This window comes from Staurois parvus, unplaced genomic scaffold (assembly GCF_062004578.1).
Source record: "Staurois parvus isolate SC_StPar_1 unplaced genomic scaffold, SC_StPar_1.0 ptg001302l, whole genome shotgun sequence".
In the NCBI taxonomy this organism is placed as follows: Eukaryota; Metazoa; Chordata; class Amphibia; order Anura; family Ranidae; genus Staurois; species Staurois parvus.
In genome coordinates this window covers 10,104,823-10,125,470 of record NW_028319098.1, presented here as the reverse complement: position 1 = coordinate 10,125,470, position 20,648 = coordinate 10,104,823, and the positions used below count along the sequence as shown (strand labels likewise).

The 20,648-nt window shown below is 42.0% G+C and overlaps 1 protein-coding gene across 7 annotated transcripts in view; it reads right to left on the bottom strand.

Annotated features, from left to right (window-relative positions):
- Positions 1-20,648, bottom strand: part of STAU2 (staufen double-stranded RNA binding protein 2) — a 353,166-nt gene that overhangs the window by 168,083 nt on the left and 164,435 nt on the right. For all 7 annotated transcript variants that reach the window (XM_089661030.1, XM_089661034.1, XM_089661035.1 and 4 more), the window contains one exon: positions 9,348-9,560. In XM_089661030.1, the coding sequence (XP_089517156.1) occupies positions 9,348-9,560 (213 nt within the window). The remainder of the gene's footprint in view (positions 1-9,347; positions 9,561-20,648) is intronic.

Genomic DNA, 20,648 nt, shown 5'->3' with positions numbered 1-20,648 from the left:
ACACCTTGACAAACCTTACAGCTTCGGGAACATTGTAATTTGGAGCGACAAGACCAAAATAGAGCTTTGTGGTCACAACCATAAGTGCTATGTTTGGAGAGGGATCAACAAGGTTTATAGCGACAAGAATATAATCCCCAGTGTGAAGCATGGTGGTTGCCCACTGTTGTTTTGGGGGTTTATGAGCTCTAAAGGCAGGGGGAAGCTTTATGAAAATGAATGGCAAGATGCAGCATGTTATTAGAAAATACTGGCAGATAACTTGCATTCTTCTCCACGAAAGCTGTGCATGGACTTTCCAGAACCACAATGACCCTATGCACAAGGCCAAGTTGACCATCCAGTGGATACAACAGATCTGGGGAGATCTCAAACGTGTGGTTCATGCTAGACGACCAACACTTTAATTGACCTGGAGACATTTTCCAAAGATGAATGGGCCACTATTCCACCATGCAAGAAGTTGGGGCCTCATAGACAACTTTTACAAAAGACTGCAAGCTATCATTGATGCTAAAGGGGGCAATACACAGTACTGAGAACTAAGGGTATGCAGACTTGTGGACAGGGCTCATTTTGTTTTTATTTGTTGCCATATCTTGTTTTTGATTTTGCCATTCTGTTAAAAGTGTTACTAAACCCAGGACCCTGCATTCACTATATCTGGTCTCCCACAGTACACACAACATTGAAATGCATGTACTTTAGTATATATATAAACTGCTAAATACCTTTTCGAATCAGCAATTAGAGCAGGATAGTGACTTCTATCAGTGTGCAGCTGAGCACATGTTAAAAATTGTAGGAGTTTTCATTCTCCTGTAGAAGGATGCAGGGCCCCTAACCTGTTTGGGCAGTGCTGATTGGCCCTGTGCTGATCCCAAGAAAAAAAAAAACTCTCTAGCAATACACATCAAACTGAGCACATGCAGCTTGCCCCCAACCCTCTGTTCTATCAGGAGATATTTAGGAGACACTGGAAGAAGGGGAGGATCAGAGAAGTCAGGATGTAACATCCTTTTTACACAATGCAGAGGATTAACCCCTTAGGTTCCACAATCCGTATAACAAGCATGCTTTACTGCATATACAGACTGAATTTACTGTTGTGGGTTTAGTAACACTTTAAGAATAAAATACCCAGTTTCCCCAGAAAATAAGACCTACCCCGAAAATAAGACCTAGTACTATTTTTGGGAATTGCTGAAGTATAAGACCTACCCTGAAAATAAGACCGAGTTGTGATCAGCTGTTCCACCACCTCTGGCACTGGCCCTGGCCCTGTGTACACCAATATCTATGGTCTCCTATAAACACAGAAGCGCGGCTTTTGTGTTTGCAAGTGACAATCCCTCTTGTAAGTAACTGCACTATGTGCTCCCACAGAACTCCCCTACCTCTGTACTCACTGTGGGACAGGGAAGGAACAGATATATGAGGGCGCAGTGTGTTTAGGGGTGGGGTGGGGCATCTCATCCTGCAGCCTAATGCATGGAAGCCGATGCCCCAGGGGTGATCGTCGGCCAGTGGGGAAGAGGTGGAGCGGTGAGTGAGTGCACTTGGTGCACTGTGTGGGAAGATAGGACCCGAAATGGGAGTTACTATAGAGAGGGGCCGGCTGCTGACAGCTGTGTTTTGCAAAGCTAGCTAACCATATGAGGGCAGTGGAGGGGGGAGGGGGGGATGTGCAAAGGTGAGCTGCAGTCAGGTGTTGCAGAGGTAAATTGACAGGTGAGTTGCAGACAGGGTGCATAGGTCAGCTGCGGCTGGGGGGGGGGGGTGAAGGGGTCAGCTGAGTTGCAACTATGCAACCTATGCACCCCCCAGCCTCAGCTCTGCACCCCTCAGCCACAGCTCACTTCTGCATCCCCTGTCTGAAACTCACCCCTGCACTGTCTGTGGCTCATCTCTGCACCCTGTCTGAAACTCACCTGTCAATTCACCTCTGCAACACCTGACTGCAGCTCACAACTCATCAACCAGCCCTCTCTATAGTAACCCTCATCCACAACTGCATGCAGCTCACCTCTGCACCCCCTGTCCACACCTGGACATTAAAAAAATAATGTTTTTTTAACCTAATGTTTTTTGAGCCAAAAAAATATATAAGACAATGTCTTATTTTCGGGAAACATGGTAAATGTGTTTCTCCTGCTCATTCATGTTTTCTTTAACAATTATACATACTATTAGCAGTTCTCCAAGGGTATGCAAACTTATGAGCACAGCTATATTTAAATGCACATAAAAAAAATGCTACTACCACATATATTTTATATACCAACTACAAAGTATATAGGGACGAAAAAAAAAACCTATATTATATTATTACTGCAGTCTGAAGCCAAAAGGGACAATTTCTTTTTCCTTTGATTTGTTTTGTAAGGTTTATATTGGTTGAAAATGTCAAACTACAGGGAAAAGAGAAAAGGCAGTGTCTCTTTCCATGGGTTGCCAATATCTGGAACAAAGAATCTCTAGTCATGCAATGGAAAATCTCATAGATTGCCATTAATAACTAAAAACTAGAAACAGCTATCAGTTGTTTACAGAACTTATTAAAGAAAATAAAAAGTGAGGTGCAGAGAGGAAATTTTCGTCATGGATATATGTTCCTACACACCCACAAATGCTTGAAGCAACCACAACAGCTGTGCAAGATGCCCGAATGTCATCCTGGCAATGCAATTCACTGACTTGATGCATTTTTATAACATTTATAATGACTTTAAAGCTGAACTCTAGGCACAAAAACTGTGTGCACCAAATGTATTTGCAAATTAAGTTAGCTCCTTGTAAAAGTAGCTGTGACATCATCACTTGGGTGTACATAGCCTGTGCAGAGTATAGAGCTGTGCAGGGGGCCCCACAGGCTCACCAACTACACATGGTCTGCAAAAAACTACAGGAGAGGGCAGAGTCCAGACCAGTCAGCCTGCACAAGGAGAGGAAACAGTAGTGACTGGTTTTAACATTGGAAGCTCCTGCACAAAGGAAACATCATTTCTGGGAGTTATTATGCCTTCCACTGACACCAATGTTGGGAATTACTGTTGCATCCACTGACACCAATGCTGTTGGATATTATTGCTCTCTGACACCAATGCTAGGAGGTCTGAACAGAAGTTCTCGCGCCCCCCTCCCCCCCGTTCCCACAGTTTTCTGGAACTTCTTCAGTGTGCAATGTGATACGCTGTAAAAAAATGCAGCAGGACCAACATTTTGGGACATTGAGGTGTGAAAGTTAGCTGCTATTGTGCGGCCCTGTGAGCCACACTTGAGGCCCTCTACAAATTTTTAGTTGACCACCACTGCCAAGGCCAATATCCACAAATCAATGTAGCTCTGTAATCCTTAAAGTGATTCTAAAGGCTTACATTAAAGGAAAAAAAAAAACAGGTCTATACTTACCTGCTGTGTGCAGTGGCTTTGCACAGAGCAGCCCAGATCCTCCTCTTCTCAGATGCTCCGCCGGCGCTCCTGGCTCCTCCCACCTGTCGGGTGCCCCCATAGGAAGCAGCTTGCTATGGTGCCACCCGAGCATAGGCACACCCCAGCCACTGCTCCGTGTGTCCATTCACACATGGAGCTGCGGCTCGGCCCCTCCCTTTCTCTCTTATCATTGGCTCACTGGCTGTGGTTGACAGCAGCGGGAGCCAGAGGTAGTCCCGGGACAGCCAAGACTTCAATGCACATCACTGGATTGAGAGGGGGCTTAGGTGAGTATTAGGGGGGCTAGAGGGGATGCTATAACCTAAAAATACATGGGATAGAGCTCAATCTATCATCCCTCAATTTCTATTTAAATAAGAATCTTGACTGGTGTTTTTACTATACAGATCTAAACATAACAGCACATGATGCCTGCTTAGGTCACTTCCTTAGTTCCACTCTTGTGCTGGCGTCAAACAAGGTTGCTGTTAAAAAAAAAAAAAAAAAGGCCCGTTGAATGTTGTTTAGATTAGTTCTGACACTTGGGAAAAATTGAGCATGAAAAGAAATAAATCTTAAGTGGCTGTAAACCACTGTGTATGGTCAACAACTGCAATTTTTAAAAATAAAATAATTGTTTTCACATTTTTTCATCCTTTGATGCATCTCAGTGCTGCTCATCACCTCCAGCCTCTTTGCACCACCTAAATTTGACCAATGGTATTCAAACGTTTGCATGCCACACGTTTAAACTGTTAGCCAAATTCTTTAAAGCACAGAAGAAAAAAAAACAAAAGATCATACATACATATATCTCTAAGTCAAACCTTCAAATCAAGGCTTTAAGGTCTTAATCTCCCAAGATTCGCCTTTTAGCAACAGCAGTGCTGCTTTTAATATTGTGGCCTCAAAGTACTCTCAGACGTTTCATGTCAGTGGAAAACCGCAGAGGCTTAAATACAAGATCCTTCCCTCACAGATGGCACTGCACTTACTATATTAAAACCATGTGCAGTTATTAAGTTTTACTTTGACATACATGGAAAACAAATGTCACATGTTAGCCCTGACAACGGCTGTCTGCCAAAGCCCACCTTAGAGCTGGCAATTACTCCCACTCTGTGAAGCAGGATCTTAATCTAGCATGCAACACAAACTTCAGTCAATCTACAGCCCAAACATTTACTCACGTGAAGCAGCTCTACTTTTCAAACAAGATGCATATGGCAAGCCATAACAACTGAAGTTTAGTGCCACAGCCACCTGCTCCATACATTTAAAGAGCAACAAGGATTAACAGCAACAGTGGAGTCACCCAGTCATGTCACCCAAACTTGAATGAAAAATGTAAAATCAGGATCAGAAAACGGTGCAGGGTGGGACTGGCCAGGTAAAGTTCTGGAAAAGCAGGTGCAATGAGAAAGCCTTTGAGGACTCTGGGGGCCCTATTTGACCCCAGGGTGGGAATGGAACTGATAGAAGAAACAAGTTAATCTTCTAGCTTCAGGGTAGGGCACATTACATCAGTGCAAGTCAAAATGGCCTCCTTTAACTAATGGCAGAAGACTTTATCTGACAAAGATTTGAATGACTCAGAAGCAGAGTCTCTGCGGCCGATGGCTCAGAAGTGGCTAAAGCCATGGATAAGCCAGTGAACATGCTAGAGAGGGTGGTGGAGCACGTTGAGGGCCTCTGTGGTCAGTCAGTAAATAACTGGGTACTTTAGGTCAGGAGGACAGAAAAGACTCCAACTGCAGTGAACAGCAGAACTGCAGGCTGCAGACATCAGTATTATTGTAAGCTCGAAAGAGCAGGGCCCTCAAACCCCTCGTGTATTGTATTGTTTCTGTCTTGTCTCATGTTCTGTCCCCCTTGCTATTGTAGAGCGCTGAGCAAACCCTTTGGCGCTATATAAATACTGTATAATAATAATTATCACTGGATACAATACAAGTAGTCCCAAACCTGTCAGTGGAATGTGCGCTCCACCTCCCGTATCTAGAATCAGACACGTTACGGCCCCAGCACATGCAACACTCCACCTAGTGCTGGACATTAGTCACAACCAGAAAACAGGAAGCAGTGGTGCCCTTCAACCAATTAAAAATGGTAGCTTCAGATGCTTAGTCCAACCGATCTACTCACCGAGTCTTAAGAGACAGGGCAAGTGCAGAAGCAATGCAAGCACCTCTGGACTTGGAAAGCGCTCCACAGCCAACTTACACCAAATGCCCAAAGGTCACTTCCAGGCTAGCTCAGCAATGTCCAGGACAGTGCAGTCCAGCTGCAGTACCAAATCCAAGATAACAACAATCACACTGAATAGATGCAAATCAGAGAGGAAACCTACAGGAGCAGAGAAGAGTCTTGACTGAAGAAAAAAGTGAAGAAAAATAAAGTGCTTAAATCATCAGAGCTAAAAAAAAAAAAACATACATTCTTCAAGAACCCTAGCAAAAAACCAGAGGCATGCTGGTAGTTGGAGGGGCTGGCCTACAGCTTTTTTGTTTGCCAGTGTCCAATTCTCCTGTAGACAGCAGTATAACCCAAATTGTATATCCCTCAATGGATGAGAAGATAATTTTTGTTCCTGTGTTTTTTATATTTGCCTTAAGATAATGTCATTAACGCAATATGTTAAATGTGTCCTTAACAAACAAACAAACAAACGAAAAAAGCAATAACCTGTTCCCTATTGTGACATGCTGTGTAATCTTTCCCTGTGGTGTATAAGAGGCACTCTGTGGTGCCATAACTTGTCATTACTATTCTGGAATAACACACTTGAGATTGAAAAGATAAAACAGTTAGGCATGCACACTTGCAAACCTAAATTGCCTTTATCCACATTTCAGATTATCCATCTATGTCAACTTGAATAGTCCAGTACTCAGCATTAGTGGAATTTGATTAAGGTGGTGCTACCATCTGAGGGAAGTGATGTAATCTGTTCCCTTATAAGAAGTTCTCAGTAGGAACTAATTTCATTCTTTATTAGGAACCAAGTATGCAGTAGGGCAGTCTTATCCTCGCCCTTACCCTCCCCCTATCCTCTACATTATGAGTGGAGGAAAGTCCTATGTAAGCTACAAGTTGCTGGCGCAGTGGACTGCTCGAGTGGATTGGTTTAAAACTCATGATCTTCTATTGAGTATTTCTTTCATCTCCTTAAAGCTAAAGTTTAGGTGTGGTATTTTTTTTTACATAATTATATTAGTCCAGCTTGGACCAATAACAAGTAGGTGTGTATCTGTGGAATCCCAATGGAAGCTAGAAATCACTGCAGTAGTCACTGCTACTTCAGTGATCTCCACTAGCTTCTGGGTCCCCACTAGCTTTCAGCACCACTCAGGGAATACCTTGCATTTTCTCAATGAATGCACAATGTTCTCTGATTGGACGAGGAGAGGAGACGCAGAAACATCACAATCCACCTTGTCCAATCAGAGAATGCTTTGCTTACAGTGATAAACCAAATATACCTTAGCATAATTATGTCAGCCTATTTGTGTTCTCTAAATCATATATTGTTGCTGACACTATATGTGTTGCCACATGCAATCAAAATTAAAACCTAAATAAAGTGCAGCACACTCATGTATACCACTGCATATAATATATTACAGTGTTCACTGCATATATAAATGAAAGTTATGTGTACCATACACTGATAAATAAATACCCAAATAATAAACCAGAATAAAAATGAATACATAAATCCTTATATCAAATCACTCATTGTCCAAAGAATTGTTCTTTTTTTGTGTGTGGTTATCCTCCTATTTAATGATAAAAATGTGCAGATCTTGCATTTCAACGTGTGCTCATAATCACCAAAACATGTGCAGATCCTAATCCGACATACATACATATATATATATATATATATATATACACACATACTCTCACCTCCTGTATATGACCTATGTAATTTAGGTCAAATAGCGCTTTTTTTCTTTAACCAAGGTATAGCCTCCTGCACTCTCCAGCCTCCAGTCCCCGATGTAACTCAATCCATATCCATCCTCTTAATCCATACACGACAGTCTCCAAATTCCAGAAAGAATATACCATCATAGAGTATCCACCAATATTTATTAAACAAACATATACTGAACTCACATAAAAAGTGCGCACTACCGTAAAAAGGTCTTCTGTTCCCTTAAGATATTAGGTTCCCTGTTGGCTTGCAAACTTCCGGGTGTGCTGCTTGAAATCATCGGGCCCGACCCTACAGTGATTTCAAGCTTCCACAGGGATCCCACAGGTAAGGCACATACATACTTACACTGGTCCAATCTGGATCAATGTAACTTTGTAAAAATTGCCATAACTAAACTTCAGCTTTAAAGTGGTTCTAAAGGCTGAATGTTTTTGACCTTCATGCATTCTATGCATAAAAGGTAAAAAACCTTCAGTGTGCAGCTTCCACCCCAGCCCCCAAATGCTTACTTGAGCCTGATCTCTGTCCAGCAATGTGCACAAAAGCAGTGGCTCTCCCCCTCCTCATTGGTTAAAACACAGCAGCAGGAGCCACTGGCTCTCGCTGCTGTCAATCATGGCCAGTGAGGAGGAAGCAGGGCTGAGCTGCGCTATGTATGTGTCAATGGACACACAGAGCAGGGCTCAGGAGCAGGCACGCATGAGTGCCCTGCTGGGGGGAGGGGGGGGGACCAGCAGTGCTGGTGAGAGACCTAAGAAGAGGAGTGGGGCTGCTCTGTGCTAAACCATTGCACAGAGCAGGTAGGAACGACATGCACTGTATACTTTAAAAAGAAACAGTTACCTGTACAATCACTTTAAGCTTAGTAATGTCCGATTTTTATTTTTTTTTGCACCAATGGTATATATTGCGCACAAACACACACACACGTATACATACATACATACACACGTGATTTTGCATTTCTGGGTAGGGCGCACACATGAGCCCTACCTGCACCGCCATTCGCGGCCGTCAATCACCCGGTCCCAACCGTTGATTACCAAGGATCTCCAATGGGGAGAACTGTCAGCTCGGGCACACTGCTTTGGATGGCTGTGTACAGCACAGCCATCCAAAGCAGTGTGCTTACAGTGAAGCACAAAGACACCGTGCAATAGTAAAACACTCCCTGCACAAAATTAACTCTTTGATCGCCCCTAATGTTAACCCCTTCCTGCCCAGTGCCATTAGTACAGTGTCAGTGCTTTTTCTTTTTAGCACTGATCACTGTATTGGAGTCACTGGGGATGTCAGTGACACCAAGTCAATTTCCCCCAATGTCAGAATGTCCTCTGCAGTCCCGCTATAAGTCGCTGATCGCCGCCATTACTAGTGAAAATGTAACAAAAAATCCCAGTATATATACCGCCATTTGTAAACGCTATAATTTTCACGTAAACCAGTTTACACGTCTTGGGATTTTTTTCTAGCAAAGACGTAGAAGAATACATTTTGGACAAAATTTATGACGAAATTAGATTTCTTAAATTTTTTTTACTGGACATGTTTAATAGCAAAAAGTCAAAAATATTGTTTTTTCTCAAAATTGTCTTTTTTTTTTATAGCGCAAAAAATAAAAACCACACAGGCTATTAAATACCACCAAAAGAAAGCTCAATTCGTGGGAAAAAAAGGACTTAAATTTTATTTGGGTACAGCGTTGCATGACCGTGCAATTGTTAGTTAAAGTAACGTAGCGCCGTAACACAAAAAATAGCCTGGTCAAGAAGGGGGGTAAATCCTCAGGAGGGCAAGGGGTTAAAGACTAATCCATATAACAAATGTTTTGGGGTGGAGTCTACCCTTAAGGAATGGTAAATCATCTGATAGCTCACAGCAAATTAAATATCAGGTTCTACTAACAGTTTATGGGTTCCATCTGATAAAAGAATAAGGCTTGACCTGTGAGCTTAAAACTTTAAAAATGTACCTTTATTATGGTTTTGGGGCGTCTTTTGACGTAAAGTCTTGGTTTTTCAACTACAGGAAGAGAAGGGAGTTTTCGCAATTCCTGCAGTACTGATGCAGCAGCCCTCCTCTTTGCAAGCTTCTTGCTGTTCCCTTCTCCTTCAGCAGTGAATTCTCCCACTGTCACTCTGGTAACAAAACTCTTCATGTGTGGAGGGCCACTTTCCTTGGTCACCTGGAGGAGAGAAAGCAAAGGTCTACATTAGCACACTTGCAGTCACACACCATGATACTGAGGTATCGTTTAAGCTGCATATTCTCAATTTGTCCAATAAACGACTATGAACCCTTTTGCTGACCTTTTCCCCACCCCTAATTTTTTTTTCTGAAAGCAGAGACTCTGGAGAAAAAAAATCTGTAATTGCAAATTTTTTAATGTCACATGATGTTTACACTACTGTCTATCAAATCTATGTTTTCAGTAAAAAACATGTTCATTTGTGATTTAAAATGAATTGTCCAATTAATTTTAGTGCACGCCAACAAAATTTAATCACCAATTTCCAGTAAAGGTTTACAACGCAGCGAAAATTGCTCACAGGCAAGCCATCAAAGCTCATTAATGTAAAGTTAACTGAACGATGGCAGCAATGCCCAACATGTATGGGCAGTTGTCACCCAAAGTTTTTTTTTTTTTTTTATAGTTTTTCTTTTTATTATTATACAGTATTTATAAAGTGCCAATAGTTCGCTCAGCGCTGTACATTACAATGGGAGACAATACATGTGACAGTACAATAACAATACAGTGCGATACACGAGGGGTTCGAGGGCCCTGCTCCTTGGAGCTTGCAATTTAGGAGGGAGGGGATAGTGGTACAGGAGGAAAAGCTGTGGGGTTTGGAGTGGTAGGAAGAGTGGAGATCGGCAATTAGCAGGGGGCGGGGTAGGCTTCCCTGAAGAGGTGGGTTTTCAGGGTGCTCCTAAAGGAGAGGAGAGTAGGTGATAGTCTGATGGATTGGGGTAGGGAGTTCCAGAGGATGGGCGATGCCCTGGAGAAGTCCTGGAGGCGGGCATAGGAGGAGGAGACCAGGGAACTGGAGAGTAGAAGGTCTTGTGAGGAGCTAAGAGTATGTGTTGGGTGGTATTTGGATATTAGGTTGGTGATGTAATTTGGGGCAGTATTATAGACAGCTTTGTACGTCAATGTAAACAATTTGAATTTGATCCGTTGGGCAATCGGAAGCCAGTGGAGGGATTGGCAGAGGGGGGTGGCGGAAACGGAGCGGTTGGTAAGGTGGATGAGTCTGGCTGCCGTATTCAGGATCAACTGAAGCAGGGATAGTCTGCGGTGAGGGAGGCCAGTGAGGAGGGAGCTGCAGTAATTGAGTCGTGATTTGATGAGGGAGTGGATGAGTTGTTTAGTGGTTTCTGGGGTTAGGAATGGGCGTATTTTAGCGATGTTGCGGAGGTGGAGTCTGCATGAGTTTGCTAGCGATTGGACTTGGGGCAGGAAGGATAGATTGGAGTCAAGAATAACACCAAGTACTCTGGCTTGTAGGGTGGGCCTGATGGTGGCATTGTTGGACGTGATGGAGAAGTCAGTGGGGTGGGGGTGGGGGGGCTGGGGGGAAAACTAGGAGCTCGGTTTTGGAGAGGTTCAGTTTAAGGAAGTGGAGCGACATCCAATCTGATATGTCATTCAGCAGGCTAGTGATTCGGGCGGAAACTGAGGGGTTCAGAGATAGATTGGCGTGTCGTCGGCATAGAGGTGGTAGTTGAAGCCGTGAGAGTATCAGTTGGCCAAGGGAGGAGGTGTAGATGGAGAAGAGAAGGAGCCAGAGGACAGAGCCTTGAGGGACCCCGACAGAGAGGGGGAGTGAGGGGGAGGTGGTAGCGTTATAGGTAACGCTGAAGGAGCGTTGTGGTAGGTAGGACGAGAGCCAGGAGAGAGCGGAGTCTGAGGCCAAGAGAGTGTAGTTTTTTGAGGAGTAGGGGGTGGTCGACTGTGTCAAAAGCCGCAGAGAGGTCGAGGAGTAGGAGGACTGAGTAGTGGCCATTAGCTTTGGCGGTTAGCAGGTCGTTAGTGATTTTAACTAAGGCAGTTTCGGTGGAGTGTAGGGGACGGAAGGCGGACTGTAGGGGGTCGAGGAGGTTGTTGTCGTTGAGGTGGGAGCTTAGGCGATTATAGACTAAGTGCTCAAGGAGTTTGGATGTAAATGGCAGCAGGGAGATGGGTCTAAGGTTGTTCGGGTCAGAGGGGTCCAGGGAGGGCTTTTTGAGTATGGGAGTGATGTGCGCGTGCTTCAGAGGGGAGGGGAATGCACCAGAAGAGAGGGAGAGATTAAAGATGTTGGTGAGGGAGCGTAGGATGGAGGAGGAGGGAGGTCGTAGGAGTTGTGAGGGGACAGGGTCGAGGGGGCAGGTGGTGAGGCGGGCTTCAGAGAAGACCTTAGTGACCTCCTTGGTGGTAGTAAGGTCAAAGGAGTGGAGTGTTGAGGGGGCTTCAGTGTGAGGGATGTTAGGTGGGGTGGAGGTCTGAACAGTGGTGAGGTCAAGGGAGAGGGGTGTTGAAGGGGTTGCTGTGTGAGAGGAGATGGGTGGGGAGGAGGTCTGGGCAGCGGCGATGTCCCTGCGAATTGTGTCAATCTTGTTTTTGAAGTGATTGGCAATCTCAAGGGCGGTGAGTGAGGTGCTAGGTGGAGAGTAGAGAGTTGAAGGTAGAGAAGAGCAGGCGAGGATTGGAGGAGAGGGTATTGATAAGGGTCAGAAAGTAGGCTTGTTTGGCAGCGTGAAGGGAGGAGGTGTAAGTGTGGAAGGCGGATTTATAGCGGGTGAACGCTAGCTGGGATCTGGTTTTGAGCCATAGTCGCTCCAGCGCACGACTGCGTCGTTTGAGAGTTTTGGTATGATCAGTCTGCCAGGGCTGGAGCGGTCGGGGTCTGATGTTTCGTGTGGTTAAAGGCGTTAGGCAGTCGTGGCAGGACAGGGGAAGGATGCTGTCATAGAGTTGATCAGCTGCAGAGTGGAGGGGGGCAGGGTTCAGGTTGCGGAGGTTTCGGCTGGTAATAGTTTACATTTGGAGGGGTAGGCGTTTGAGGACGAGGAGACAGAGAAGGTAACAAGGTTGTGGTCAGAGAGAGGGAAGGGGGTGTTTGTGAGGTTGTGGGGAGCACAGAGATGACAAGGTCCAGGATGTTCCCGTCGGAGTGGGTGGTGGATTGCATGCACTGTGCAAGTGCAAAAGAGGAGGTTAGGTGGAGGAGTTGAGATGTGGCTGGGTTGTTGATGTTGACTGGGATGTTGAAGTCTCCAAGGATGATGGTGGGTAGCTCGGAGGAGAGAAAGAAGGGTAGCCAGGCGGAAAAGTCATCAAGGAAGCGGGATACGGGTCCAGGAGGCCGGTAGATTACAGCAATCCTCAGGGGGGTTGGGGAGAATAGTCAGATGCAGTGGGCCTTGAAGGAGGATAAGGATAGAGAGGGGGGGTTTGGGAGGACTCAGAAGGTGCTCAGTGGTGACAGGAGAAGACCAACCCCACCACCTTTACGACCGTTGGGTCCTCAGATACCCCTGCAGTGGTGATCTTCCGACGTAGAGTTAATATGAGCAGCTGCACTTGTGATAGGCACTCATCAAAAGCTGACTATCCCGCTCTTTCCACCCCCATGCTCCATTCATAGAAGAGCACAATGAAAAGCATTTCATGAATGGTGGACAGGTGGAGGAATGAAAGGTTCTCCAATCATAGAATGCTTTTCATTGTGGGAACCTATACTACAGCTTCTATGAATGGAGCATGGGTGAAGAAAGGGTGGGCATAGTCAGCATTTGAGTGTAAACCATCCACTCAGGTTTTAGATTACTCCCTGTTCTATGTTATGATGTGTGACATCAGATCCCCACCCCCTGCCTTCTGGAGCTCAGAAATGATGAGTCTCTATTCCTTCTTTATTCCTAGTAAAACTGGTGATTAAAACAACTAGAGAGTGAATCCCTAATGGGGACAAGTACAGCAATTAAAAACACAACAGAGGTCCTAACCCCTTGTGTTGGTTTAAAAAAATAAATAAATACATAAAAGCTTTGCCTTAAGTTATACTTTAAACCTTTAGATAAGCCACCCACTCTACTTCAGCAACATCAAACAAATACGACACTGCTCCAGATGACTAGGCAGCAACTAGATCACAGGTGCTCTGCCTTCCTTCTCATAGAAGTGAAAACTTTGGATGCACACTAATGTTTTTTCCCCAAGGATGACACACTCCCTCTGTTCTGCCTTATTTCCCGTAAAACAACTGAAAACACAATGCCGTTTCTTCCCTAGACTTTTAAGCTTTTCCCTGCATTCTCCAACTTTCTGACCACCGTATTTATTCACCAATGCAAGGGCAATTTACCAATAGATGGGCTTGGGATTCAGAGAAAGAAGCAAAGCTCAACATTTAGGACTCGTTCACACCTCCTAATATGTGTGCACTGGTGTTTGGTGTGAAAACAGGCTGCCATGTGCTGCAATGCATTGTTAAAACACGGTTCACTAAGTTTCCACATGGAAGAAAAATATATTTGAAGTATATTTTAAAAATATTCTTCCCAAATATATTGTCATATTTGAAATGCTACAAGTGTGGCCATATTCAATAAATTTATATATACACACACACACACACACATATATACACACACACACATATATATATATATACACATACACATATATATACACACACACACACACACACACACACACACACACACACACACACTGCATGTTGAAATGCATTTTTATTACAAAATATATAAAAAATATTTTAAAAAATACATTTCAAATATTCAGGTGAAAGTCTAAAAATTAGAATATCGTGCAAAAGTTCATTTATTTCAGTAATGCAACTTAAAAGGTGAAACTAATATATGAGAGACTCATTACATGCAAAGCAAGATAGTTCAAGCCATGATTTCTCATAATTGTGATGATTATGGCTTACAGCTCATGAAAACCCCAAATCCACAATCTCAGAAAATTAGAATATTGTGAAAAGGTGCAATATTCTAGGCTCAAAGTGTCCCACTCTAATCAGCTAATTAAGCCATAACACCTGCAAAGGGTTCCTGAGTCTTTAAATGGTCTCTCAGTCTGGTTCAGTAGGAATCACAATCATGGGAAAGACTGCTGACCTAACAGTTGTGCAGAAAACCATCATTGACACCCTCCATAAGGAAGGAAAGCCTCAAAAGGTAATTGCAAAAGAAGTTGGATGTTCCCAAAGTGCTGTATCAAAGCACATTAATAGAAAGTTATGTGGAAGGGAAAAGGTGCACAAGCAGCAGGGATGACTGCAGCCTGGAGAGGATTGTCAGGAAAAGGCCATTCAAAAGTGTTGGAGACTTTCACAAGGAGTGGACTGAGGCTGGAGTCAGTGCATCAAGAGCCACCACACACAGACGGATCCTGGACATGGGCTTCAAATGTCATATTCCTCTTGTCAAGCCGCTCCTGAACAACAAACGTCAGACGCGTCTTACCTGGGCTAAAGAAAAACAGACCTGGTCTGTTGCTCAGTGGTCCAAAGTCCTCTTTTCTGATGAGAACAACTTTTGCATCTCATTTGGAAACCAAGAACCCAGAGTATAAAGGAAGAATGGAGAGGTACACACTGCAAGATGCTTGAAGTCCAGTGTGAAGTTTCCACAGTCTGTGTTGATTTGGGAAGCCATGTCACCTGCTGCTGTTTGTCCACAGTGCTTCATTAAGTCCAGGGTCAACGCAGCCACGTACCAGGAGATTTTGGTGCACTTCATGCTTCCTTCCGCAGATGAGCTTTATGGAGATGCTGACTTCATTTTCCAGTAGGACTTGGCACCTGCCCACACTGCCAAAAGCACCAAAACCTGGTTCAATGACCGTGGGATTACTGTGCTTGATTGGCCAGCAAACTCGCCTGACCTGAACCCCATAGAGAATCTATGGGGCATTGCCAAGAGAAAGATGAGAGACATGAGACCGAACAATGCAGAAGAGCTGAAGGCCGCTATTGAAGCATCCTGGTCTTCCATAACACCTCAGCAGTGCCACAGGCTGATAGCTTCCATGCCACGCCACAGTTAGGCAGTAATTGCTGCAAAAGGGGCCCAAACCAAGTACTGAGTACATATGCATGCTTATACTTTTCAGAGGTCCGATATTGTTCTATGTACAATCCTTGTTTTATTGATTGCATGTAATATTCTCATTTTCTGAGATTGTGGATTTGGGGTTTTCATGAGCTGTAAGCCATAATCATCACAATCATGACAAATCACGGCTTGAACTATCTTGCTTTGCATGTAATGAGTCTATCTCATATATTAGTTTCACCTTTTAAGTTGCATTACTGAAATAAATGAACTTTTGCACGATATTCTAATTTTTCAAGTTTCACCTGTACGGTCTTTAAAAATACAAATCTACATTTTTGGAATGATTTACAAATGTGTAAAAAATGTTAAAATTACTTTTTTTAGATGTTAAAAAAAATCTGCAGAATATATTTAAAAAAATATATATATTTAAAATATATTCTTCAGATTTTTTTTAACATATAACAAATTTATTTTAGCTTTTATATTTCTACATATATTTCTAAATGCATTCCAAAAATGTAGATTTGTACTTTTAAAAACACAGTATATTTGAAATGTATTTTAAAAATGTTTTATATATTTTGTAATAAAAATGCATTTCAACATGAGATATAGATATATATATATATATATATATATATATATATATATATATATCTACAATTGTACCATTTCAAATATATGGCAATATCAAATATATTTTTCTTTCATATGGGTTGATTTGATGATATATATGTATTTCTTTTGGCAAGAGCTGGTTAAAGCCCTAGTGAACTGTAAAGACCAGCTTCAGTCATGCTAACAATTTGTTTTTAATTAGACTAAAGTACCTTGGTGTTAACATGACATGTACTAAAGTCACAGCAGGATGGGTTTCTTACTGGTGCATACAAAAAAATAACCATCTAACATTGTTTTTCCATCTAGCACTACCATAATCAGTTTTGTTAAGCCCAAGTCAACTTATCAAAGCCTAAGTGAAAGGAAGAGTATCATCAATCTTGCCACTATCTTGTTGATCACTAAAGTGTGATCACAAAACCACTAGGAATTTTAGAAAATAAAGTTGTAAGCAATTTTGTCCAAATTTAAAGGCTTGAATATTTTCTTCTGCTGCAAAGTAACCATTAAAATTACCTGCTTGAACTTTTAAAGTTGAACTTCAGGAAGTTTAAAAAAAACTACCCATGAAGCTGAGTTCCTCTTGCACTGCAAATACTCATTTCTGCCTAAGTTACCAATAAAAAGTACTTTTAATTACCTTATCCCTCGCTCCTGTAGGTTAGGTGATTTTCCCCCCGAAACCCCTGCACTTTAGCGCTCTGTATGCCAGTCACACTCTGACATCATCACATACAAAGCAGTGCTGCATTGTATGTAAGGACGCTGAAGGCTCACCCACAACCCAGAGGGAAGAGGAGAGCCCTGGTTGCCAGTGGAATGAAGGATCTGTTAAAGTGGCTCTAAAGTCTAAGCGTTTTTAGCCTTAATGCATTCAGATGAAAAAAAAAAAAAAAGCTCCACTGCCTATTCCCACCCATACCCAAACACTTACCTGCCTATTCTTGCCAATCCAGCGCTGTTGCTCTCTCTTCCTCTCCTCCCAGGACAAGGAAGGAACCAGTTGGAAGATGTGGAGAGTGCCAGTGGGGGACTTCAGAAGAGGAGGTAAGGCATGTCTCTGTGCAATTCCATTGCACAGAGTAAATAAGTATAACATCTTTTTTAACTTAATGTAAAAAAAAAGCGTCTTTACAATCACTTTAGGCAAAAGTGCTTTTCAATGGTACAAGTGTATTTTTTCCCCCACAGTTCAGCTTAAAGATGCATCATACCAAAAATCTATACAATTTTGACCAACTTAACCCATCTCCAGGACTGTTCAGTGGGAATGTACTTGCTAAAGCATGTTTTATGTAACTTCCTCTCTCTTTGTGCTTGCTGTATCACCAATTTTAAACTTTTAAAGGCAAGAAGTAAACGCATGAAGTTTTACCAGTCTGTACCTGTCTTTTTTTTTTACAACTCCTGGTACTGGTATTTTGAAGTCTCAGGCCTTTAATAAAAGTCATGATTAAGATTTTGTCATGTGGGTCTAAGAATGACTCTCCAACATCCCAAATAGGGGTTTTAAAATCACCAGATTACAGAAAAAATGCACTGGAGTAGACTAATGCACTACAAGAAAAAAAACAAAATATAAACTATACACAAGTAGGTGTTCTAGGTGAGAAAGATTGTAACACAGGAATGCCATTATCATTGTGGAATGTGGCAGTTCACCTAATCAGATCAATGCCAGAGACAGCTACCAGTCACTTTAGACAAAACATTTTTCTGTGTTTATTTCCAGTAAATATCTTTGCATGTGATCACAATGTTGATTTGTGTGGGACACAAAACAATGTTCAAATAATCTACAGAAAATGTAAACAGAGTCTTCGCACAAATAGGTGCTCCTTCACACCACAACTAAAGCCACAAAGTTATGAAAGTTATTTCTAAAGACAGCTACACAACATAATGAGTATTGTTACACAACACATTCCAGTTAACAATAATGTGAGAGAGGCAGGTAGAGACATCTCAGTACTCCAATATCAGAAAAAAATATTCAAACTTTTACACTTATACCACTGCAATTGATCTTGGCCAGTTCAGTAGGTGGCTCTCCCATATTTTGGCTGAACTGCCATACAGGAGAATGGTTCCCATCCTGTACTAACTGTATGTATGCTCTTTGCATTAAATATCGTCATGTTTTCCACTTATTACCTGGATTTAAAAAATTATGACTCAATATGAGCAGTCACTGTAAATAAAGTCTTAACTGTTACAAAGTGAATATTGCCCAAAAAAAATGGATGCACAGCTAAACACTGAAAGGTAATTCCACATAACCTTCTACAGTAATATACAAACAAGATAGTGTAGTGCAACCAAATAAATAAATGTGTAGCAAAACCTGGGAAATAAAAATCCTTAACAGTGTAGCGCAATGAAATAAATAAAAACATGTGTAACTAAGGAATAAATAACTGTGCATAAATAAATAAAAAAAAAAACAGTCCAATAATGGGCTTAATTGTTCCAAAATCTAATCTCCAACATGTATCCAGTGATGAATTAATCTTCACAGAATAACACCCAATGTGCCAAAAACCTCCACTAAATAAAAGACTGGCCACTCACATTCAAGGTGCTCAGTGGTCATACCCAGGAGGTAAGCAGCCAGTCTTTTCTTTACTGTATACACGCTGATGGATTGGATTTTGGGACAAATAAGCCCATTAGACTTTTTTTGATTTATGGACAGTCATTTATTCATTAGTTATGTTACACATTTATTTGATTGTGCTGCACTCTTTATATATCACTGATAAAGGATTTTTGTTTACCAGGTTTTGCTACACATTTATCTATTTAGTTGCGCTACGCTATGTTTGTCTGTATATTACCCTGATTTAGCTGTACTGGATGTCACAGTCTTGAACAGGTCCAAATCTACCAACTAGACATTTGTAAGTCACTCTTTCCAAATGTTCCCAGATCCACAAATGGATATCTAATTGCTTGATTAAATGAACATACTCCCTTTTTAGGTCTTTAGAGAAGATTGGAGTAGATCTAATTAAACAACCTAAAATACATTAACGGTTGGCTTGAATTAGGGCATTTGTGGGCCACATTGGGTCACATTTCAGCAGGACACTATTGACATGGCCGTTCATGTTGGTAGGTAATATAACCCCAAACTGGTTTCCTTTGACTGTACGACAAATCCCTAGTGGGGGCAAACCTGCCAGGGAGAGGAACCAGTCTAGGGATGTCATACTATTAATAGTAATAACTTCTTGATATGCAGTTGAATTATGCCTTTTCCTATGGGGACTGGTGAGATTGACAAGCAAAGTGGTGTACACCCAGTGCAAAGGACTGCCAACTTTTAACAGGCTTTGAAGTGGTGAAATCCTCTGGAAAGTTAACAAAGTAACTGCTGCATTTCACATTTACCAATTTATGGACTTGCTATATGCTATTTATATTAGGGTTCATTGTGTTTTTTGAAACTAAATCATTTAAAACACATTTTACCAATAATTTGTTGTTGGTGTAAGTATTAATTGCTACTATATGCTCACAGTTGCTGCAATATAGGACAAAATAAGTACATGTAGTACATGTATAAGTCTTCTTGGATAAAACGTCAGGGAAAACCACAAGGTTCTATCAATATTTTAAAGCATATTTCTGGTGATTTATCTATACCATTCTGTAATTTTAGCCACCACAATACCTTAAATTAGAACAATTTTAGTGCCGCACCTCTGGGCAAAAACAGTGTCAGTACCAAGTAAATTTACTTGCAAAAAACACCCCCAAAAAAGTACATTATCATATACTAAAAATTACGTAACCAATCAAGTACCAAGAGTAACTTGGTAAAATAACATTATCCCCAACCTATTCCACAACACTAAAGGCCTTGACAGGGTTTTATTCACTTCAAACAGGCTTTGCATTGCTGTATGTATTCCAAGTCATGGACAAATGCCCTTGTCAATGAGTCAATAACGACCACAGAAACATTTTGAATGGATATCATAGACACATGCCCATAGCCCATCAACACAAGTCTTAAATCTAAGCGATATTCTAGCCCCCTAAATGTAGCTCTTAACTTTACCCAATCCCCAAACCTTACAATTCCCAAACACACCCAATAAACTAAACTAATCTATAACCCATCAATAGCTCTAAATTTAACCCTAAAGGTAAAGGTAACCATAATCCAAATATTATAATGACAAAATACTATACTATTACACCAATAAAGTAGATTTAGACCGTAAATGAATGACACTGTATATCAAACAATTTCCATTTTTGGAATAAAATACTTTTCACTTTATTCCTTTGTTTGATCTCACTACTGCTGATCTCCTGCAGCCTCTTTCCTGTCTACAGCATGTGCTCCAGTAATGGTTGCAAAGCATTTCTGAGGGTGCGTTTCATAATGGTAACAACAATGGACCCTGCCTGCCTAATGTGTGTTGCAACAGCCACTTATAGTCTCCATTGCAAGTAATAGGGTGACAACAAAGGCGCACAGTTAGAGAAAGGGACAGCGCATCATCACCCAATAACTAGAAGTAGCTTGTTGGTTGGGGTCCACTATCTGTGTGGAGTTTGC